This window comes from Dromaius novaehollandiae, chromosome 2, assembly GCF_036370855.1.
Source record: "Dromaius novaehollandiae isolate bDroNov1 chromosome 2, bDroNov1.hap1, whole genome shotgun sequence".
Classification (NCBI taxonomy): domain Eukaryota; kingdom Metazoa; phylum Chordata; class Aves; order Casuariiformes; family Dromaiidae; genus Dromaius; species Dromaius novaehollandiae.
In genome coordinates, this window is record NC_088099.1 from 138,787,970 (window position 1) to 138,812,173 (window position 24,204).

At 40.2% G+C, this 24,204-nt stretch overlaps 1 protein-coding gene across 4 annotated transcripts in view; it reads left to right on the forward strand.

Annotated features, from left to right (window-relative positions):
* The window catches only part of PRKDC (protein kinase, DNA-activated, catalytic subunit), an 87,952-nt gene extending 68,946 nt beyond the window's left edge, over positions 1–19,006 (forward strand). For all 4 annotated transcript variants that reach the window (XM_026102970.2, XM_026102971.2, XM_026102972.2 and 1 more), the window contains 15 exons: positions 1,158–1,338; positions 1,845–2,005; positions 3,483–3,694; positions 4,844–4,931; positions 5,649–5,792; positions 9,553–9,757; positions 10,268–10,335; positions 10,602–10,822; positions 11,119–11,211; positions 13,111–13,200; positions 14,458–14,529; positions 14,615–14,816; positions 15,211–15,399; positions 15,983–16,122; positions 17,154–19,006. In XM_026102970.2, coding sequence (XP_025958755.2) covers positions 1,158–1,338; positions 1,845–2,005; positions 3,483–3,694; positions 4,844–4,931; positions 5,649–5,792; positions 9,553–9,757; positions 10,268–10,335; positions 10,602–10,822; positions 11,119–11,211; positions 13,111–13,200; positions 14,458–14,529; positions 14,615–14,816; positions 15,211–15,399; positions 15,983–16,122; positions 17,154–17,358 — 2,271 coding nt within the window. In that variant the 3' untranslated portion in view covers positions 17,359–19,006. The remainder of the gene's footprint in view (positions 1–1,157; positions 1,339–1,844; positions 2,006–3,482; positions 3,695–4,843; positions 4,932–5,648; positions 5,793–9,552; positions 9,758–10,267; positions 10,336–10,601; positions 10,823–11,118; positions 11,212–13,110; positions 13,201–14,457; positions 14,530–14,614; positions 14,817–15,210; positions 15,400–15,982; positions 16,123–17,153) is intronic.
* Positions 19,007–24,204: the final 5,198 nt, after the last annotated feature.

Below are 24,204 nucleotides of genomic sequence, written 5' to 3' on the forward strand. Positions count from 1 at the left end.
TGCAGTTGAAGAATACATTGAAAGACTGTGCTGCATCTGAAATCATGTGTATCGTCAGTTGTTCCAGATGCTCTAGCACTGACCTTTTGTCTGTCATACTGATATAAGTGAGAATTTAAAGTACAGTTACTGACTTCTATCAATTCCTAAAGCTCCCATCAAGACCCTGAGATATGAACCATATCAGTATAAACAGCAAAAAACAATTCTTCATTTGTATTTTTATGGATGTTGAAGAAGAGCAGATAAAGAGGAGGTTCCTACAAAAAGACTTACTTTCAGGGTTGTAGAAACTTAAGCAAAAATTTAAGCTTCATTGATTAGCTAATTATTAGAAGCATTCTTAAAGAAAATCTAAAAGATGAGTATAAAAGCTCTTCTGTGTCAGATGAGTCAGACTGGAATATCACATATTTCTACAAGACTGGAGTTTAGCCTTAACTTAACTAAACATAAACTAACATAAAACAAAACTCTGATCTTGGTAACTTCCTTCTGCCTACATGAAATTCAGACTAGTTTATTTCAATTACAGTATTTTTCAGTTGTTCCAACTCGTTTTGCAGGAATTCTGTATTTTGTTTAACAGCTACAGTGTCTGAGATTTGTGGGTTTGTTGGCAATGAGAAAATACATGTGCATGACTTACAGACTTTCACTTGCAAAGGATGTTGTAAATTCCTTCATTAAATGAACTCATTAGAAAGGTGCAATCATATGACTATGTTTGTAATAGAGAAAAAGACACCACATTTGAAATAGTTTGATGCATGCTCTTTTTTAACAAAAATCCTAAACGTATCTGTTATGCAAACATTGCAGACATGTTAATACAAAAAAAAGCATTTGTTTTATTGTATTTTCTGTTAGATGTTTGTAGAAACTGTAGTAAAATTAACTTTTTTGCAGATGTAAAAATTTTAGATAACATTTCTGGAGATTAATTTAAATTAAAGTCTGTTTTACATTTTTCTGCTGAAAATTCTGAGAGTTGCTGCTAGAAGTAGCATCCCTTTTTTTCCTTTGTGCTGCTAAACACATTTAGTACAGTTAAAGTTTTATCTACTCAATATTTGCAACCAAGCTCCAGTTTCAAAAGGAATCGTTGAGTGCTACTTGCTAATGTCTTTTTTTTTTCTCTTATGGATGCATTTCAGGTATTAGCAGGGCTGAACAAGAGGGCTTTTCAGTGTTTCAGCAGTGCTGTGAGGAGGTCTGAAGAGGAGGTGCAGTCACACTCTATGGAACATGTAGATGTTGCTGGAGTTATCGATGCATATATGACTTTGGTTGGTTTCTGTGACCAGCATCTGCGTAGGGAAGAAGGCGGCTTGCTTGGTAAGTCAGGACTTCCCCTGAGCATGTAAGGTGGATTTATCTGTGATGCATCAGCTTTAGTGCTACCCAGGAGATCTCCCTAAACAACACAGCTTGAATTTAAAAGAACAGTTTGTCCTCCACTCTGACAGCATTTATACCCTTTTTTTTACCTTTACTGCTAGCTTTGGTACTAGTGAACGCTCATGTAGTCTCCCTTTCACTCGTGAGAGATATATATATCAAACAGATGCTTCCCTTGTTCCTTTTTAGACCCCAACACTGCTGTATTTAAAGCAGGTGAGATATAAGCAGTGATACAGCTTCCTGATAAAGCTAATCCTTACAGTCCCCAAATACATGTGTTACTGATGTATGCAGTTCAAACAGATGGGAAAAAGAACAAAATAAAAATACAAAATACACTGAAAAAAATACTGAATAGTAAAGATAAATGTTCTAGGTGATCAAAGAAATGGAACAAGTGATGGTGTTTCTGATAATTTTTCTTTAATGTTTCTTGGCAGAAATTAACACTGCAGATCTGCAGCTATTCCCAGCTATTGTGGTGGAGAAAATGATAAAAGCATTAAAACTGAACTCCAGAGAAGCCAGGCTGAGATTTCCTAGACTGCTGCAAATAATAGAAAGGTATCCAGCAGAGACACTGGGTCTAGTGACACGAGAGGTTAGTTGCTTCCATTTTCCTGACAGCAAATGTTGCTATAAATAGAATTTAAAAGGTAGAGGTTGAGTCTGTAGGGTTAGAGGGGTTAAACTGGTAAGTTTTGCTTTAAGTGAATCAGATAAATTTTATCCCATCATTGTTGCCTCGTCTTTTCTCTAAAGAGCATGGATAGAAATATTTTTCTTAAAAAATGAACTTTTTATCATTATTCTAATTCCAAATGTTAGTTTGAGAGCTGATGAAGAGAAGTTACGTTGTGGTTTTTTTCTTCTGAATAATCTAAGTGGGTTGATAAAAGTAGGTAGGATTAGTGTGACAGATATATCTTACTTCTGTAGGTTGAGTTTCCTCTATGCAGGAAATCAGCAGGTTTTTCAGATTAATTTTCCACTTTTTCCACCTCTCCCGGTCCTCCTTTATTTCAGAGATTTACTACAACTTCTTTCTCCTTTGTTTTTCCCACTTCCCCCTTCCATTATCTTTTCCATATTTCTTTTTTTTGTGAGGATGCCCTGTGCAACAATGCCTTCCCTTCTGTCACGAGACATAATCCTATTTTACTTATGACTGTTCCTGTCTTGGACTGGCCATGTTTTCAAACTTGTTTCATGCTCCTAGTCCACGCACACAGAGCAGCAGGCACTATCAAAGGAAGAACTCAAAGGCATGAGAGAGTCGGAAGTACAGCTTAGTTATCTGAGGAAACTGAGAATATAGTTAAGAAGTGGAAAAGGTGTGACCACAATGAAACTTCGATTATTTGAACAGAACCTGATGCCTGGTCCAGCTAACAAACCTCACCAAGAAAAGAAAAAAAAAAAGTTCACCAGACATTTCTTTGCTTTCTTCCCCTCTCTGTGAGATACTGACAATCTGATCTTAAACACGGAATGAGACAGGAAAAGGACTCTGAGTCTGGCCTCTTGCTATCACAAGAAAATATGTTCTAGAATTCCTTTCAACAGTTTTGAGGGGAAGGAGAGCATGGAGGAGGCTGTGGCTCTATCGAAATGTTTAATATTTGTTACCAAAAAAAAAAAAAACTGTTTAAAGTTGAAGGAAGAGCAAAACCGTGGTGGGAGGGCCAGTGTTCCCCTTCCCGTTTTACTTAGATCAAGACTTCAACCCAGTGATGCTTGAAATACCCCTTGACATTTTCAGGTTGTTCATATGTGATAGTCAAAGATTATTATATTGCATCCAGACAGAAATGCCGTAAGTTTGACTATAAAGCTCCCCATCTTGATCAACAAACTGCAAATCTTTGCAATGGGGAAACCTATCAAGCAAAAATAATGATAATAAAACCCCTCTGCTTCACTAGAGGATGTTTTGTGCCACCTAGATAACATACTCTTCCCCCGCTCCAAGCATTTCTGTCTGCTGACCTGGGACACAGCAGTTGTGTTTGTGTTTGATTATATTTGGCATTTTTAAGGAGGACCAACGTTGAAAGCACTGACTGTGTATTTTGCAGCTTTCTTCAGTCCCCTGTTGGCAGTTCATTGGTTGGATTAGCCAGATGATGGCACTGCTTGACAAGGATGAAGCAATAGCTGTGCAACATACTGTTGAAGAGATTGCAAATACCTATCCGCAGGCAATCATCTACCCTTTCATGATCAGCAATGAAAGTTATTCTTTCAAAGATACTGCAACTGGCTGTAAGAACAAGGAGTTTGTAGAAAGGTGAATCTACAGACGGAATAACAGCTCTTTTGTATGTTTTTTGTTTGGGGATGCAGGGATTTGTTTGCTTTAAATAAACAGTTTTCTGTAGGGAACATGAGAAACATTAGGAGGTAGTCCTATGTACGCTATGCTTTGATTTAAAGGCACAAGGAAAACTTGATACATAGTCTCTCTTAATATTAGACATACTCAAATAGGTGGCCTGACTATGTTCAGAAGCGTTGAGTACCTACAATCCACAGGTAGTGGAATACCAGGGGTTTTTTTTTTTTTTTTTTTCAAGGAAAACAAAAGACCACAGAGAGGCACCCTTTTTTCCCTCGTAATTGTGTGGAAGTCAAGATCTTCTCCTCTTCGTTCCTCTGCTCTGCTGAGGCCGAAGGGAAGTCCAGTGTGTAGTTAGACTCTTACTGTAATACACTTCACAGTAGTCAGAATCAGTACCCATCAGAGATGAAGCTTGGATGTTTAGGATTTTTCTAAAACTAAGAGAGAACAGGGATGTTTAAATATAACAGATGCTCCTCAGATATCAGAGAGGACCAGTGAAATGGATGCACTTATGGGGAGTGATGGTTTTGTTCTTCTCTGCTTATGCACTGTGTAAAATGAGCTTTCCTCTACAAACCCTCCCTTCCCCATTTTGCCATGAGTTAATCCCCAGGCAGAAGTCAACTGCTCTCACACAGTGCTGTAGAACCATTAATATAATTTTAGGTGTCCCTTTGCCTTTTTTCCAAATTTTTGATACATTGGCTGTATTTCTTAGATTGAAATTTAAAAAAAAGGCTTGTACTTCACAAACTTTATCACTCTTGAAGAGCTGACATGATAATATGTTTAGTCTTGTTAATGTCCACTACTGTTCCAAGGATGTTTCCCACTCCCTACCAAGCTGCTATTTTTGTAGTGCGGCACTTAATTATCAAAAAAAATGGAAATGGCACAGAGAGGACAACTAATATTTTTAACAGCCCTGCAATCTGAAAGAAAATTCTGACTGACGACTCCTATCCATTAGCTGCCCCAAAATTATTTAATCAGATGTTCTTGAATATAGTAGAGGATCTGGGTCATTGCTTATCTGCAGGTCAAGTGGTGATGGTAGTTCCTTGTTGCCTTGTGATGCACTTTTTTCTTTGACAGGATCAAGAAAAAGCTGGACAGAGGAGGAGTAGTTCAAGATTTTGTTCGCTCTCTGGAACAGCTCTCTAATCCCATGATGCTTTTTAAGGTAAAATGGATTTTTTCCCTTCCCCTTCCTTCCCCATGGTGTGTGTTTACAAAAGAAACTGCTGGGCAGAGCAAGCCGGGCAGAGTGAGCCAGCCAGAGTTAAGTTGACACTGCAACCACAGGAAGCAGTTCAGCCCAAAATCTATAGAAAACAATGTCAGGGTGCTCTCAGCAGCTTTCACTCATTTCACTCGCTCGTTTTTCTCACTTGTGGCAATTGGCTATTTTGCACAAACCCTTTTAGCTTTCTCCTTCAGGGTCTCTGCCTTGTCCCTTGGTCAGTCTGTCTTTGTTAATTATTCTGAAACTGTTATAGAGTTATCATTTGTGGCCATCTCCGAAATTTTTCCGTCTGCTTGTGTTCTTATGCCTTTTTCCCATGTTCTGCTTTGTTTCTCTGTTAAGATTTTGAACCCATTGTCCAAAAGATTCTCTTGTTTTGTGTTCAATATTGCTTCTAGTCCAACAGGGCATTTTTTAATTTGCAATAGGCACTATCCTAATGAACGTAATTATGCTAGTAAAATAGAAACATTTTATTTAAAGACAGAATGAAAGGAAAATGAGTTTAGTCTTTTGCTCTAGAATGATTCAGAAGACACTTTAATTGGCTATTAGTAAAAATAGTAAACTGAATACAATCAGCGCGGATTACCAAAGAGATGAGGGTCAGTAAACTGTTTTTCTCAGTACCCATCTGTTTCCCTCTGTTTGCAGGATTGGACTGACGATGTCAGAAATGAATTGGTAAAAACTCAGAGGAATAAAAACAAACTTCAGGAAATGTATGAAGGAATGTATAGGAATTTGGGAAACTTAGAAGCTCCTGGCCTTGGATTGCTGAGAAGAAGATTTATTCAGGTATGTGATAATTGAATACCATTGGCATTGTGTGCTTTTCTAGAAGGCACTAGAAGATCATGGACCAGATCACAGCTTGACAGGTGCTGCAGGACCTGATTAAACAAGAGATCAAGTTAGGCATACGGGATTGGGATTTCATTGCTAAAAGTTATGGATTTGCTATAGTTCAGCTTCTACTTCTGACTGCCCCGCTGGGCTGAATGTTTGCACTTGCACAGCTGCTGTCTCCCCTTTCCTGTGCGCTGTCAGGTTCTCAGGGCATGGCCTCTGTCTGTCTATGAACCTGCTCAGAAATCTGGCCTTGTTTTTATCCTGGTGCCAAGTGCAATGTTTCAGCACTTCAGGGTGTTGTGCTGTATTGTGATAGCAAACTTTCTGCCCATACTAAGCTATTTAGGATAAGTTATTCAGAAAAGTGGCAACTGTGAAGAATTACAGAAAGGACTTTACAAAACTGACTGAGTTCTAAAATAGTCAGAGTAAGTATAGGAAAATGAAGTGGTGCATATGGCCAAAAAAATCCTAATTTCACATAAAATTGTTTGGGTCTGAGCTGACTGTTACAATTCAAGAACAAGATCTTGGTTTCTGATAGCTCTGTGATCAGCTGTGAATGCTTAATAGCAGTCAAGAAAGCAACACAATTGTTATTAGTAAGAGGAGAGAACAAAACATGGATTTATACATTGACATAACAACCTTCTCTGATTCTTGCCTCTTGAACACTGTGTAGTCCTAGTCTTCACTTCTCAGTAAAAATATAATAGAACTGGAAGAGGTTCACAGTGGCAAGAATAATTCCTCTGTACAAGGAACAACTTCAGTATTCCTCTAGTTAGAAAAGACGTCATGATGGCAGACATAATAAAGCTCCTAACATCAAGAGTACAAAGCAGGGAGCGAATACCCTGTGGAAGTTTACATTTTCCACTACATGAAGCATGGAGAAGCAAAGGACACTGACAAATGGCAGGTTCAAAACAAACAAGGAGGACATGGTTCTTTATATGCTACACAGTTGAGCTTTGAACTCCTTCTCCAGGATACTGTGGATGCTAGAACCTGTCATAGATTCAGATAGCAACTAGACAATATCACAGGGAGGGGGAAAGTGCTTTGAAACCTTTAAATGCAAATGCACTGCTTCTGGGTCCAGAAATCCCCGATCTGCAAATTGCTGCAAGCCAGAAGAGCAGTACTTCTATAGAAGCATGGCTGTACACTTGTCCCTTGTGTTCATAGCCCCGTGGTCTGGGCTAGGTGGACCCAAGTCTCTCCCATATGGCCATTCTTGTGTTGCATTAGCATTAGATAAACTTGTCTGAGTATCTCAAGAATTCCTGTCCTTTGCTTTCAGGTCTGGGGGACAGAGAAGCAGAGGATATGAGGAACCACAGCTGGAGGGAGGGAAGGTGGTATGGCAGCAGAAAGGGCAGTTAGGAGTTTATTGGCATCTTAGCCCTTCGAATGTGTTGCTGCAAGATAAGCTCTGATGATAAACTTAAGAAAGCTGAGAATAAGTATTTGCAGAATGTGCCACAGTTGGGGGTGAGGGGTGGAAGGAGGGGACCAGCTGTAGGGTGAGCCGTGCAGTTACAGCCACAGCAAGGGACCAAGCTGGCGTGGTGACAAAGGCAGTCTGCTTTTGGGTACTGGGATTGTTTGTGTGCACACCTGGACCCACTTAAACAAACAAAAAAAAAACATAGGTCTCCAGTAAACTGAAATGTGTGCAGCAGCAGAAGATACTTGTTACCAACAGAATGGGGAAAGAAGGGTGAGGGATATGGCAGAAGCAGGGGAGCAGGGTTGTTTCCCCTCTATTGGAGGGAAGAGGGAGATAAGTATTTCTTTTACATGCTAACCGCTGCAGGAGAAGATGGTCAGGGTTATGGTGCACAGACTCTGAATTCTTTGCCTTCATGAGGTAATAGTAATGAAGAAATAAAGTGTTTTAAGGATGACTGCACAACTTCCTTACTGGAAAAAAGTTATATTTCTTGACTGACTCATAAAATTGCTTTACTATGTAGAGTAATTCAGATATATAATCTTTTTATTTACATGCAGTTGCAAGTTTTTAAACTATAAACATCTTGCATTTATTTTTAACATGAAACTCTAGTAATGCATAACTTAAACACTGTTGATGGGTTACATTAATTAAAATACAGTATTCAGATTATTATATGTTTGCTGCCTTGAATTTTAAAGGAAGCCAAAGAACTGAACAGAGAAGGCAATTGGATGATCATCTGGAGTCAAATTTAAAGTGATAAAGATGTTGACTGTAGCAGTCTCTTCTTCAGAAAAATAATATTTTCTGTATCTTTATTTACTTCAGTTAAATGCCTGTGTCCTTCATAGCTTGGGGAAAAAAATGATCAGGCATTGAAAAAGCAAGAGAGCCTTCCTGTCTTTTCCAAGCTGTTAATTCTAGTCAGGTCTAAGAGAGACCAAGTAATCTGCTTTTTCTAGAACCTTGAATGTGAACCAGAAGAATCAATTCAGTTAACTACTAATAGATGAAACTTCCTTTGTTTATTAAATAGGTCAATATCAAAATGTATTTGCAGTTTTCCTTTGTCAACATGTTAAAAATACTTGTAAAATATGGTTTCATACATTTTGCATCCAAAATTATCTCAATGCAGATCATGAATAATCTGATAATAAAACATTGACGTTACCATTTTCTAACACTGGTGCAAAAATTAAGTTTAATATAATAAGCTATATAACATGCATTAAATATACATGTAATAGACCTTTTTGTTAGCAAAGAGAACCAAAATTAGTTAGGCTGTAGTTGCTCACTACATAGCATGGTTACTGCTAGTTTAAAAAAAAAAAAAAAAAAAAAAAGCACCACCAAAAACCACACCTTCTGTAAAGCAGAGTATGCAAAATTTTAGGGGGAAAGAAAGGTTAATTAAGTGAACCTGCTGTATTCTTTTTAACCACTGGTAAATTAAATAGTTAAAGGGTTTTCTTTTGTCTTATTGGGCTATACATGATGTATCATATACACACCAAGAGTCAGAAGAGCCACTGAAATGGTTACAGCAGTTTGAAAGTGTGATAGCATGTAAAGACTGAGACATCAATTACAAGTCCTGGTAATAATCCTACATTTAGCTTCATGATGGAATTTGTATTTATTTAATAGGTACAAATGTGAATATTTCACTAGCTGTCCTTACATTTTTGTAAGAGGATGAGGTTCATTCTTTACATTTAATAAGCAGCATTATTGATATTCTCACTCAGAGTCCATCTGCAGCTAGATGAGGTTAAAAGGGATAAGCTTCTGTTTTTAATATGACAAAAAAGCTTTCTGATCTAAGTCTACAGTATAAGCAAATCTTTGATATTGCTGGATTGGTAAAATGTAGATATTTCTGTTGATATTAGCTAGTGGTTCAACCAAACAGGCAATGAAAAGGTTCTGACAGACTAGAAATAATGGAGAAAAAAAGAACTGGAGTGGAAGGAAGACAGGTATTTTAGGCAGACAGATGAAACTGTATATACATGGGAAGCTGAAAGCCAGACCAGTAGCCACATTAGTGCATAAACGCGTTAATTTGCCCTCTGTAGACATTTTGAATTCCATGTTTCTACATAGTACTCTCAAGTATTAATGTGCTTAAAACACTATCTATTTTGACTGAAAACTCTCTGGAGCAAGTAATATTTTAATGTTCTTGGGGAGAATACTGTGTTAACAAGATTCCTTTCTGTAAATGGACTTCAGGCATTTGGGAAGGACTTTGACCATCAATTTGGAAAACACGGTTCAAAACTGCTGGATATGAAGGCTCGTGATTTTGATGCAATTACAAGTTCTCTCCTCTCAAAAATGACCAAAAGCTATAAAGAACCTGGAAACCTGAAAGAATGTTCACCGTGGATGAGTGAATTCAAAACTGAATTCTTAAGGAATGATATAGAAGTTCCTGGTATGTTCCCTTTCAGTGTTGACAGTCATCTGTCCTTTACAAGAAAGTTGCTACTCTTTTCATGTTGGCTTTATGGCCCTTCATTTTGACCTTACACAGAAGTAGATTTCATCTGAAGTACTTCTGTTCATTCATCATCTCTTAAATCTATTCTTAAGCTGTATTCCTGATGTGATTTTTAAAATTGCATCTCTTTAAAAAAATAAAATAAAATAAACTTTTTAGGTAAATATCTTATTCCAGGAAATCTGATCAACAAGGGTGTATCCTCTGAAACCATGAAAAGTTTCAAATCTAACGGCTTAAGAAAGAAAGAATATTAGTAATTCAAAAATAAAATTATGTGATGTATATGATGTGTTTTTGTGTATTTTTAAATATTTTCTTCAGAATTACCATTCTACCAATCTGATGAAATATTTGGAAGAATGTTCTGTTCTTGAATAAACTTTTTAAAAAAATGTATTTAAAATCAGACTCACTTCTGGTTGTTTTTCTCTGCCACTTCAGGTCAATATGATGGGAAAGGGAAACCACTGCCAGAATACCACGTGAGAATATCTGGATTTGATGAACGGGTATGCTTATAAGTTTGTGTCAAAATCCTGTTTGGTATAAATTTGTGTTTATGTACTGTTCAGAGAATCTGACAATAGAAAAGTAATTGCCATGCATGCATCCTGGAGCACATAAAGGAATTTCTGTGAAACTGCATTTTTTTCTGGTGGTAACTGAATAAGATGATGACATGTGGGAATACCAGACATGTTTAGTTTCAGTGATGATTCTGTAACACCAAGCCTTTTTTGACAAAAAATATTTTGCTTTTTTTCTGTCTTCCAAGATAAAAGTAATGGAATCCATGAGGAAACCAAAACGTATAACAATCCGAGGCAGTGATGAGCAGGAGTATCCTTTTCTTGTCAAAGGTGGTGAAGACCTGAGGCAAGACCAACGCATTGAACAGCTTTTTGATGTAATGAACATTATTCTTTCCCAAGATGCTGCCTGTAGCCAAAGGAATATGCAGTTAAAAACTTACCAGGTCATACCGATGACAACAAGGTAGGAATTTATCCTGAGGGATAGAAATTCTTATTTCAATATCTATTATTGTTGGAAAGTGAGTTTCTGTGGGCCAGATTCTGGTTCAGAGTGTTCTAGCTCTTTGGCTTAATTTTTATATTTATGTAAAAACATTGAAGTTGCTTTGTCTGGAAACTGTTTTCTGAGTATATCTAAATTGGTAGCTTTAGACCTTCTTGTAGCAGGCACTAGAACATGTTGCTTCCTGTTTGCATTGCTCTTCTGCAGTTCAACTCTGAGCTCCTTGTCCATTTCTCTGATTTTTTTTGTTCCAGGCTGGGACTCATTAAGTGGCTGGAAAATACCTGTACTTTAAAAGAATTCCTTAAAAATAGCATGTCTGAAGAGGAAGACTGTAACTATAACAGGTGATGCCTGGTTTACCTGTCTGCTGTAATACAGACCACGACCATTGAGTTTCTCATGATACTGATGATCTTGTGGCAGCGTGGTTTTGTGGGTTTTTTTTTTTTTTTTTTCCCCAGAAAGAAAAGTGCCTATAAGCAGGGAGGCACTTTGTACTTCCTGACCCAAATTAGTAATTGGCAGCTGTTTGTTCAATGAGTACCATTGTACCTGTAATATCCTCCACCCAACTTGTTTGAACAAGAGGCTTATAATCATGCGTGACGTCATTATCATCACCATTTCCTTATCAGCAGATTGATTTTACAAGCAAAGGATTTTGATCTCTTGATTTGATCAGGCAGGAAATGGACGTAGGTCAGCGAGAGGGGGAGTGAAGGGGAGGGGAGCAGAGGCAGAGCTATTTAGATACTGTGTTGAGCAGTGAGTCAGTGACCGAGGGAACTGGCAGCAAATGCACAGAACACACCACTAGAACACTGTCTTTGATTTTGTGCAAAGACTGGATTTGAAAAAATTAACTTTCTATTTCTTGATCATTTGTAATTGAGGGATGAGTATTTGTAAAATTGAATAATTTTAGTGTTTCAGCCTGTTTACATCCTGGAATTTAGAAATGTGGTTTCATTTACCAACTTTGTCTCTAGTATATAACTCTGGGCATGTCCAAACATTGTTGAGAGAATTTATTTTTACTTTAAACTATGTCCAAAGAATCCTTTTTTCTACAGTTATTTGTTTATTGGCCCGAGCAGGAGCTGCTACAATTCCTTCATTACTAATATCTACTTCACTTTTGTGATATTCCTAGACAACAATGGTATTATGTTGGTTCCATCTGAATTGCTGGAAAAGTGGTACCATCACATAAGGCAGGGAGGAGCTACTATACTAAATTTCGAAGATCAGTGTTTTTCTAAAAACAGTTAATAATTTATACTATTTTATAGTTGTTGTATTGTTTTTGTATATAAACTTCAAATATTTTCCCATACCTGCTTCAGCCAAGTCAATTCAGACATTTTACACTGAGCTATGATTGAATAACAGCTCTTCCAAAGGAGAAGTCTAATAAAATTCTTACTGGCAATATTTTGGTTGGGGTGGAGGGGAATAATCTTGTGCAGTTTTGGAATACTTTGCTTTCTGCAAAAGTGATAGGCTGCACAGTCTGTAAATGATAAATAATACTTCTTAAATGGAAAGAGTGTATCACAGTACATGCTTTGAAAGCGGGAGAAAAGGAGGGTGCTTTACTGAGTTGCTGCCTTGCTGGAATAGCAGTTTTATGGCTGGCACAGCAGTAGTTAGTTAAGAGGGGAGAAAAATTAAATTATTCTGTAAGCATTGGAACTAATGAAGACTCATTTCTGATGGTTTAATACCTTAAGTTCTCTAAGCCTCCATTTTTCCCCTCCTATGCACACTGAGGAGATTCTGGACTGCCTTGCTATGTTCCCTACCTGTTTGGCTGGACGACCATCAGTACTTACTGTAGCAGGCTATGCAGTGCCTCTCCATGGGATAAGGGACTGTTAAAAATGTCTTTCCCTCCCTGGAGAAATTATTTTGGGTCTTTCTTCTCGAGACAACTTCTAATTCTCACGGTATCTATTGGAAATTAATATCTTTGAGAAGTCTGATCCTCTGTCCAATATGATTGAAATATATTCAAGAGCTGGGGGGAAAGGAGATGGGTAGGCAGATGAGCACATGCATTGACACATAAATTTCACTTCCATTGCAGGCTAGGCTAAAATTAATATTGGCTCTAGATTCTTCACACCTTCCGTGTGTAAAGTTCTCATGGGTTGTAGCAGCGCACACTCAACCTGTGGATATTTGAGCACAGAGTGGTAAGATAATATGGAGAAATTATTAGTCCTGTTTTTTGTCCACAGTAAAAAAGGACCTCGTGCTACCTATAATGAGTGGCTGTCCAAGATGGGTGGGAAAACACAAGGCATCCTTCGATACCAGGTTATGTACAGGTAGGTTTTAAAATAGAACTGTACATAAAGTACAGAAATCAGACAAACACAGACGTGTAGAGGTTCCAGGGAAAAATATCTGCATTATAAATATCCTGGCTAGATTTGGGTTTTTCCTATTTTGCCATTTTGTCTTACTCAAGATGCTCTGCAGGAGTGGTTTAGTATTGATGAAATCCCACCAGAAAGCAGGAATGCTTCCACAAGCTTGCTTTTCTTCCTAATAAAGTGTCTAGAAGATGCTCCTCTTCAACTTAATTTTCTAGGTGTCTTGTTTCTGATTATGCAGTTGGGTAGACTGCCCTGGAGCCAGAGCACCTGCTAAAGTTGGACAAAGAATGTAATTGTGGTTCACTGATAACTTAAAAATATTTGATGGTTTGGGTCCCAGCTTCAGAATCCTCTCCAAGGAATTTCCATACCTGCCTAGATCTAATACCGTAGTGGCAGAAGTGAAGTTTCCAGTTGAGCATCTTTGAGCTCATAACCTGCTTAAAGCAGCTTGGTTTTTTTTGTTGTTGTTTTTTGTTGTTTAAGGGATCATTTTGATTTGTTCTTCTGAGTGTGTCTTTGTTAATATTTTTATTCAGATCAGCTATGTGCTTTAGAAGTAAATCACCCCACTTAGCTCATGCTGGTTTACATCACAGAGCTGTCCTTGAATGCACAACTTGGTTCCTTTCAGATAAAACTAAACTGGAAGAAGCGCACCCAATGCATGCCAACTGCTCGTGACCATTCAATTCACAGGACCAGACATGGGCTAGTCCAAAGTAACCCCCTCCAAAATATGTATGGCATAGATGTCCTCAGCACCAACTATTCAGTTGTGTTGCCTCCTTCTGTGCTGCACTGCTTTCTTGTGTAAATATAGCCTCTGCACACTGCTGAGATTTGACACTGCACTTGGTTTCTTTGCATGGAAGAGACTATCCAGTCAGAAAGAACAAAATCGTATCTCTGTATTAAAACTTATCCTACCTATTTAACTTGGAGGAAACTAGACAAAACTGCATAATATGTTTTATTAAGAAATTTTAGTCTTGGAAATAACTGCTTGGAAAAAGAGAAGGGGATTTATTTTTAATATCAAATAGAACTTTATCACCTTTTTTAGTCATTTTGGGCAAACTTGGTGTTTCTTGCTGGAGTATCACAAGTAAACAGCACATGCTAATGCATTCATGTACGTATCTAAACTTTTAACATCCTTTAGGCAATTTCAGTAGCTGACACTATTCTTTCATTAATTTACAGAAATGCTAACCGTACAGAAACAGTGATGTCTTTCAAAAGCAGGGAAAGCAGTGTTCCAGAAGACCTGCTCCGGTAAATGCACTGTTAATGACTGTGTATTGTGAAATGAATGTTGATGTTTTACTTGTATGCAACAAATGACTTCTGTTTTGTTAAGGAGAGCCTTTGTTAAAATGAGTACAGCTCCAGAAGCCTTCCTGTCTCTGCGGTCCCATTTTGCCAGCTCTCATGCATTGATGTGCATCAGCCACTGGATACTTGGTATTGGAGACAGACATCTGTCCAACTTCATGATTAACAAAGAGACGGGTGGCATGGTGGGAATAGATTTCGGACATGCTTTTGGTTCAGCTACGCAGGTATTTGTCCTCTGTTTAATTTGTTACAGCTTTTGCATATACTATATGCAATTAGAAGTATATTCTGTGTACTGAATTCTGTGCTCATTTGCCATCATTCTGACACAAAATAATCTTTATAAGTTATTTCTAATTAATAGAATAGAATCTCTGTTTCCAGATATTCTCAGGCAAGCAGGGAGCTACAGTATTTAATATTGAGGGGACAGGGAATAAAAACAGTCCTGTTCCATTGAGTTACACATTATTTTCAGTTAAGTAACTAATAGGGTTTCAAAAATATAAAAAGATGATCTTTTCTAATACTTCTATTCCGCAGTTTCTTAATTCTTGGGGAGGGTTGTTGTTTGGCGTGCGTTTGTTTGTTTGTTTCACTGACTCTCCTCTTGTTTAGTTTTTGCCTGTGCCAGAGTTGATGCCTTTTCGTCTGACTCGCCAGTTTGTTAATCTGATGATGCCAGTGAAAGAGTGGGGACTCATTTACAGTGTGATGGTACATGCCCTAAGAGCTTATCGTGCAGATCCAGATCTCCTCATTAGCACAATGGATGTATTTGTAAAAGAGCCTTCTTTGGACTGGAAGGTGGGTTCTTTCCTCTTTCCTTTCTGTTCACGTAAAAATCCTTAAACTGCAACAAGGATAAAACTGATCAAAAAGGAAGTATTTCCTGATGCTCAGTCTCAGTACTACTTTTATCTTTGCTTGGTTTATTGAGTTCTGAGTGAAACTGGGCTTAAAGCATTTAAAATGCCAGAATTCTATAATGATGACGAGGGATGAAGAATAGTAGCATGTCTGTTATTAGTGTACTGTTCTTTATGTCCAAGATAATCCTAAAAATGTGGATATATTTTGGTCATAATACGTAATTTATGACAGCAGAATAATTAATTTCAACTTTTTCCATTGAGCCTCTTAAATTTACCGAACACTGTACACCTCAAACTAATAATTACAGAGAAAAAAAGTATAAAACTAGTTGTGCTTAAGTAACTGTAAATTAAATTTGAAGTCATGGGCAGAAATAGATACCATCTCACTAGTTTATCCTTCATGGCACCTGCAGTTAAGAGTTCTTGGCTTGACTTTCTGACTGTGTGGAGGCTTAAAGGTCTTTTTCAGTGTATGATTTATGATAAATAGAGCAAAATGGTTTTCTTCTTAGAACTTTGAACAGAGGCAGCTGAAAAAAGGAGGTACATGGATTCAGGAAATAAACACGTCTGAAGTAAACTGGTACCCTTTGCAAAAAGTCAACTATGTCAAAAGAAAGCTTACGGGTTGCAATCCAGGAAGAATCACTTGGTAAGATACTCTCCTTTTACTCAAAACTCCTCCACTAAGAACTTTTGCTGTCTCCTGTGTCAGATTTTGCTCCCTTCAGACAGACTAGCAGCTAGGAAAGAGAAGAGGCAGGCAAGGCAGAATTTCAACAAATCTCCTCAGGGAATCATTTTGGTGCACATACAAGCTCTCTGAATCACCTTGCCAGCCAAAATACCAAATATCTCCCTGTGAGTGTTTTTGCTCCAGCTCAGGCCTCCTAAGCATTTTTACTGTTCCTGGCAACCCACCCATCCCCACCCTGTAAGCCTGCGTAATTTCTCACTGCTCAAACTGCTGTTCTTTATATTCTTCTATACAGCTTTTAGGCTAAGGGTAGTATTTGAAAAGATATGCCTCTGCTGGACAGTTGCTTGAAATGAAACCTGGAACAGCTGTATGGGAGACATGGAAGTAAGCTGCTTTCCAAAAACATCAAATTCAATTCTGATGGCCTTCTCAGATTATTTCTGTCAGTCTAGTCAAGTCTGGCTCCAGCCAGAATGTCTTTAAAGTTCAGTTAAAGTACAATTAATCCCTTCCATTCTCTCTTAAAAAGACATTTTGGATTAATCTAAAAAAAAAAAAAAAAAAGAAGGAAAAAAAGCAACAAGCCTGTTTTAAAACCATACAAATACTGAAAAGTGCAGGGCTCAAGAGGAGTCCTTTGTGCTGTCAAGCCAAATGGAAAAGGCAGCATAATGCTTGCAGATACAAATGTGCAGGGCAGGTACATATATAAAACAGCTTGGATGTGAACTGCTGCATCCTTTTTTCAGCTAGAGAGAGACTTTTGTCAAGACTGAAATATTCATGGTAAATATTGGCTAGTGGCGGACCCCTGAAATCACCAGTGAAGGCCAGGTCTTTTAAAACTATTGAACAGCTTCCAGATGTCTTGAAAAATAAAGCTGTATGCATGATGTTGAAGTACCCTTTCAGATATAAGAATCCATAGCTCAGATTTTTTCATCTGATTGAATAAGAACTTATTTTCATGTTCTCCATTTCAGTGATGAACTGCGTCTGGGCCATGAGAAGTCACCTTCTTTCAGCGATTTTGTAGCTGTGGCTTGCGGTAATGCTGCTCATAATATCAGAGCCAAAGAACCAGAGGACGGACTTTCAGAAGAGACCCAAGTGAAATGCCTCATCGATCAAGCCACAGACCCCAACATTCTGGGCAGAGTCTGGGAGGGATGGGAACCCTGGATGTGAAGGATTACTTTCTAAAGCATATTCTGTCAAGTGGAGCCTACTCTAATGTACAGCTGTGGCCAGATCAGAATTTTAGAGACAAAAAAAGAAAACAATTTATGCTTCTATCAATGTAGGTTAACTTAATATCGGAAATAAGTGTTTTATATATTAAAGCTGTATTCAAACAGTGATTTGTTAATATGGCGCTGGAACAAAACAGCTGTTATGTCTTTGCATGAAAGTCAAGAGAAGAATATGTTAGCTCTGCTCAAAAGAGAGAACTGGAGAGGTTTGAGCTTTAAGGGTAATTTGAAAGGCACTGAAATCATTCTGAGGCAAGCATAAATTCACACCCTCCAAACCTGCAGGCATCCTTATAGTGAATGTCTGTGCTTTATTTTTTTTAAATGCAGAGACCTTGCTGGCAATCAACTTGCACCATTCTGCAGGTGTATGTTATTTGCAATTAAAACAAAGATTTTCATATTTTTCAATAGAAACAATAAAGCGCATGGTGAAAGTAAACAGAAAATGGCTTTTGGCTCTAGATAACACCTAAGGTATCTGTGGATGGTTAGTTCAGTATTGGATAATGAAAAAGTAGTGCTGAGAAGCTAATGTCAATTTGTTCCAGCAGATTTTTTTATATATATAATTAGAGGTTTTAATCTGTTATCTCTCTATTCTAAATGTTTATACTCATCATGTTGTAGTAATTGAAAGTTACTTGTTTGGCCAAAGCTGAAAATAGGCATTTGAAATAGCTAGATAACTGAAAATAGGCATACTGTGCAATAGACAACAGAGCAGTGTGTTGTAAGCTTCCTGCCATAACTGCAGCAGAGCAGACTGTCTATTGCCCTTTGGTATTTGCTTATGACAGAGTTTAGAAGCTGTCCCAGACTGGGATCTTAATCTCTGGCAGCCAGTTTTCTGGTAACCCTTGTAGTAAATAGAGCATAGCAGGGATAGCCAGGTGGAAAAATATTCCTCCAAAATGTTATGTCTGCTTGTTATCCAGAATTTATTGTAGAAGATATTTTCCATGAATGCTTTTAATAATTACCATAAAAGACATAATGAAAGCCAGTCTTTGCCCTTTCACTGCCTACAAGCTTTTCCTCCTGCCCCTGTGGTAACAGAGGAGTCTCGACCTTGTTTAGGGCTGCCTTTACTGCTGCCGCTCTGGCACCAATTTCCAGTGAATGTTTCAGCAGGAGAGCAGAGGAACCTCAATGTCCCAGATAAGTCTATGATAAACTTCAAATTGAGGAGATTGCAAGCTGAAAAGCCCAGTGAACATGGAGGGAGCCCTTCAGTAGTGTGTCTTTGTTTCAAATACTCTCCAGCAACAGTTACTATTTGTCATCTTCCCTCCTATTAAATATGCTTGATTGACACACTTAATTTTGGTCAGATATGCATTGTTTATGTGAATTTAGTGTTATAAATCAAGCAATTTGGATTTTATTAATTCAAAATACTGTATGGCTGTAATTTTGTAGAGAAAACTCTTATCATTCCAGATAAGACCTTGTCTTTTTAAAAAATAAAATTGTTCAGCTGTGTAACTCATTTCAAAAGTCGTTAACACTTTAATCACTGAAAACATCCAAATTTACCTATCTATGCTAATGATAATAAATGGAAAGGTTTTTTTCATAAACATGTGCAATATGTATTTTTATATACACATGCCTGTATAGTATGCCTGAATGCATTTTGTTCCTTTCATGTCTGATACCAGTACAGGTGACATTACGACTACAGATTGGTTATGTGGAGGCACCCTAGGTTATGAGTTGTCACACTACAAATACAAGAAAGTTAAAGCACAATAAAAAGCTACATGAAGTGGTGAGGTGACATTTAGAAATCAAGTGGCTAGTCATACAAGGTGTTAAATTGCACTTTTGGCACATACCTCAGATATTTACTGAGTACTTTGACCTGTACCAGGGGGGACAAAGTTTAGGTTTATAGTTTAACAAGGCTTTTCACGTAGGACTTCTGGTGCTTTCAGCAATAACAGAATTTTCTGCTTCCCCAGCTCAGGCTGCTCAGCAGGCCTTGCTCCAAAACAAAACAAGGGTGCGTTAGCTCTTCAGAAAGCACTGGAATGAGGAATGTGGAGTGGGACTTGAGCACGAGCACAGCCCACCTCTTTCAGGTGAGAGAGACCGTAATGAAGGCTGACCTGTTTTCTCCGTTCCCTTTAGTCAATACTGGAAGGCTCTCAAGCCAGGCGTGAAAGCCTTTGCAATAGGTGAAAGTAACTGTAACTATACAAAAAACTGAGACCATGGCTACAACACTTCAAATTATTCTCTTGGGAAATCGCATGCAAGGTTGAGAGCTGTATAGCTAAAAAGTTTAGTTTTAGCAATAAAATAAGTGCTATGATTTGAAGCAATGTCAGTGATATTAGCAATATAACTGTCAGCCTCACAAGTCACCACAGAACTATTACGTTAGTGGAAACACTCCTTGTACAAAATAAGTGATATCACCCTAATGGAGAAGTAAAAGACCAGGCTGTCTCTGTAGCTAATTCTGAAAATGATCTCCAACCTATGTAAATCCCAGTTGCTATCCTGACTTACAGTGCTCTAAATAAAATTCACAAGTTAAATGGAAAGACAAAAGCCAATTCATGGAACAGCAAAGAAAGTACTGATGCAATAATAATAATAACAAAAATCTCAGTAAAGTTGCTGGGCTGTGTGCTTTATGGGGTGGTTTTGTTTTGTTTCCAGAAAAGGGTAAGATGATGGGTGGCCCAAAGAAAGAAAGAAATTGTTTCAGGTCTCATGATGCAAAACAAAACTCATCAACTATCCACAAGTATAGCAAACTATTTCTTTCTCAGATTAAATAACCAGATGCTACTTTTATCTGGATATTCATTACTCACATCTAAAAAGCTATATAAACCATTAGCAGAATCAGTAGGTTATTCATGGTAAGTTGTTCAGGTTGGTACATGGAAAAATTAATCCACAAGTTCAGCAGCTCCAGGTGCAGCTAAACACATCTACCATGACCTGACATTGGCATGGTTCAAATGCACCACAGTGAGTCACAGCACACAGCTTAAAAGAGCTAAAAAGAAAAATCCCTTCATTTACAGACAGTTTCTTCAGCTGCTAGCAGTGGTGCACCCACAGGCTGAATCAGTGCAATGGACTGATCCAAGTAAATATAAATAAAAAGCAAAATACTATTAAAGCTCCAAGATGAGGGAGGGGGCACGAGCCCTGGAAGAGATGGGAAGAGGGTGAAGAGAGGACATATTCAGCAGTTGCTGCTTTAGGAGAGCCAACTACAAAATCAGAAGGCTGATCCTTGGGAGTGTGGGGTTCCCCCCCCCGCCACGCACACAATTTGCATCTCCTCACCCAGATATCCCAGTCTAAAGTCAGTCCCAAACCACCGCAAACCATTTTACCACAGGATTCTCTGCATCTTCTCCCTTTCTAGCTGGATGTTGTCACCACCTAGCCAGCCTTTTCCCACAAAACCAGGTGTCTTGAGGTGCTTCCCCTTGATAGCCCATCCCTCCTGCAGCGCAGCTCTGTAGCTGTCCTACCACAACCGATGTAGCCAGGATTTCCCAGGGAGAGTTGGAGCCCTGCTTGCATGACCTCATTGCCATAGCACTGCAAGCCCAGATAAGGACACCAAGGACTCTCCAGCACAAGCTCAGTCTTGGTCAAGATCCTTCGCTGGATCTGTTTTCTGTTGCTGTTACTCCAAGTGTTCAGAGCTGGGAACTCCAGAGTAGTTCAAAGCTCTGTCCTTTCTCTCTAGAAAATTTATGATAATAAACATCTCTACAGCCCAGTGATTAGCCACTCGCCTAGAAGACACAAGATCCAAGTTTAAAGTCTCCTCTTTCCTTGATTTAGTGCAGGAACCTAAAATAAGGTTCATAGAAAATATTCTGAAATTTGTATGTTCAAAATGTTTCTTGCTGCTGTTAAAAACTCACTGAAAGAAGCGCTGAGTCAGTGGTTCAGATACTCAACAGGATGGGTAAGGGAGGCAGGTTCTCCTCTCAGCTTCACCATCTATGACATTATTCCAGCAACAGGAACAGGTTCAGCTGCCAAGATTTTGGACAATCTATCCCATAGAGCTAGGATATATTCCTACCTTTAGTCGGGCACTTTGATAAGCAACAAGTGTCACTCACTTACGTGCTCCTGGTCACTTCACTGGGGACACACTAAAACCCCACTACTAGAGGCAGCGCATGGCACATGGAGGCCCTACACAGAAACACTCTCTGAAGACACCTGATCTGAGCTAGCCCCGTCAACAAAGGCAGCAAACAAGTTCCAAGTGCCACCTCTCACCGTTTGGCTTTGGGTAATAGGTTTGGCAGAACTGTAGCCACATGCATCTCTGAACATGCCTCCTAGGTCTTGAGGACAAGGTAAGCAACTCAGCACTCCATCTTTGGCCCATGTTGGGGCTTCAACATGATACAGATGGCAAATGTTGAGGCTTACATAGATTTTTTTTTTTTCCTCTCCATGCCCAGCAGTTCACAGTTCAGCGAGAGATTTTGAGAACCTAAATGGTGCATTACAGTGCCCAAAGTGGCTGATAGGTGACTAAGCAGAGGCCTTGCTGTGAATCTGGTTTCTTTTTTGTGTTAATATGTGACTGACATCAAAGCGGATTGTTTGGGCTGGCAGAGCGCCACGTCAACATCACCTTATGACCAGTTCTCCTCTGGTGATAAGAACTTCAGCGAGCTGAGAACGTAACACAGTTCTAAGTACAAACAATTAATGGAGATGATAGATACTTTCCAAGACAAATTACAATTTTATAGATAAAACAGCTGAGAAGTATTTCCTTCCAGCAGACCAACGGACCCTGTCACAGAGACAGGAGAACAGGTCTGAGACTGCCTTGCATTTCTAAGTACCAGCCTAAGTTTCATGCACCTACCTCTGTATACTGTTGGCAAAGAAAAAATCCAGGAGCACTGGGTGACAATTGCACCTACCTGCCAGAAAGCTAAGCCAAAAGCAGGGTGGTACAGAGTCATGCACCATGAATATACTGTAATGCTGGAGGCCAGAAAATAACAACATATGGAATAGGATTTTGGCATACTTTTTTTCATAGCTAAGAAAAAAAAGCAAACTAACTTGTTCGTTTGCACAAAAAAAAAAAAAAAGCAACCACTTACTGTGTCACATCAAATTCGGATCTTAACATTCACGTAAATCAAGTCCCTACAGAGCAAATCAGAACAGGTTTATTTAAACCCAGTTTCTGTAGATCTAACTGCAGCACTACAGTTAAAAGAAAAAACAAAACCCCTACATGCAAAACCTTACCTGCCAAGCAGGTACAGTTATTTTGATGTCACAAGCATTCACACCAAGCACTTACTGCCAAAAAAGAAAGAGTATATACCAGGCCTGTGCCAACTACTTAAGTTAAAATACACACTCCTTTGACAAACAGCTGCATTACTGCAATAACCTGAGTAAGGCAGCAAGCGCTGCCACAAAACTCTGCAACACATAAAGTTGCCTAGCTATAATCTCCAGAGATCCACCTCTGATCAGCCCACAACTCTGCTGGTAATGTCATTTGAATGTTTAGCTGGAAAATCAGCAAGTAGGAGAATCCTATTGAATCATAATAAATTCAGCTATGCTGTCTGAAAAACATCTTAAGCAGACTTTTTGAAAGTTTTCATTTCTTTCCATTCAGTCAGTGAAATACCTGTTTATGAACCCGGGCTTTTAAAACTCTTTTAGGTGACTGGAGAACTTAATATTTCACATATTTCAACTTCTTTTCATTTCTCTGATACTTGCTCATTTAATAGTAGCAATTTACCGCACGTAAAAAAAACGCCCATATCCTTCGGGGACACTCAGCCTTACAACGGCACCGCGGAGCACGCAGCTGCGCCGCTGCCGTTGTACTCAGACCCCCCCCCCCCCGCGCCCGGTGCACGGGAGACCCGGCATCCCCCTCCCGCGGGGTGGAGGGGGGAGGGAGCCTCCTCCCTGCCGGCGCCGCGCACCCGCCTCCGCGGCGCCACCAGCCCTCAGGAGGGCGCTCGGGGCCCGGGCGGGCCGGAGGCGGGAGCACCGGCGGAGCCACCGCGCTTTCACGCTTCGCTATCGCTGCGGGGAGGCGCAGCTGCCTCGGAGCGGCGTCTCAGGGCCCGCGGAGGCGGCCGCGCCGTTTGCGCGGGGCCCAGCGCCCGCAGGGCCGGGAAGGGGCGCCCCGGGGGGCGGGCAGCTGGGTTTTGCCGGGGGGGGAGGGGGGAGGGACAGCCGCTGCACGCCCGCGGGACGTTATGGCGGGGCAGTGACAGGGCGGCGGCGGCGCGCGCGCGCCGCTCCGCACCCGCAGGAGTCCCCGGCCCGCCGCGCGCTGCCGTTTAACGGCCGTTTAACTGCCGGCGGGGGGCGGCGGCGCCGCACCTGAGCGGCGGCCCCGCCAGCGGGCGGGCATGGGGCGGGGCCGGCGCCGCGCAGTCCGGAGCTGCCGGCGGGGAGAGGGGTTGCGGCGCCCGGGCGCAGCCCCGCCGAGCCGCAGCGCGGCCCCCGCGCCCGGCGTCAGGTGGCGGGGGCGGCCCGTGGCGCCCCTGCCGGGGCAGCGGCCGCGCGCCGGGCTCCGGTCTCGGCGGTTGCTGCGCGCCCCTCCCCGCACGCCCATACACAGGAAGGTGGGACGGGAACGGCCCGTCCCGCGGCGGCGGAGCCTGGCACGGGCACCGCTTCGGCAGCGGGGATGGAGCCTTCCCCCCCCGCCCCGCCCCGCCCGGCCCAAGATTTACGAGGGGCCGCGACAGCGCAGCGCAGCCCCCGCCGCTCCGCGCCG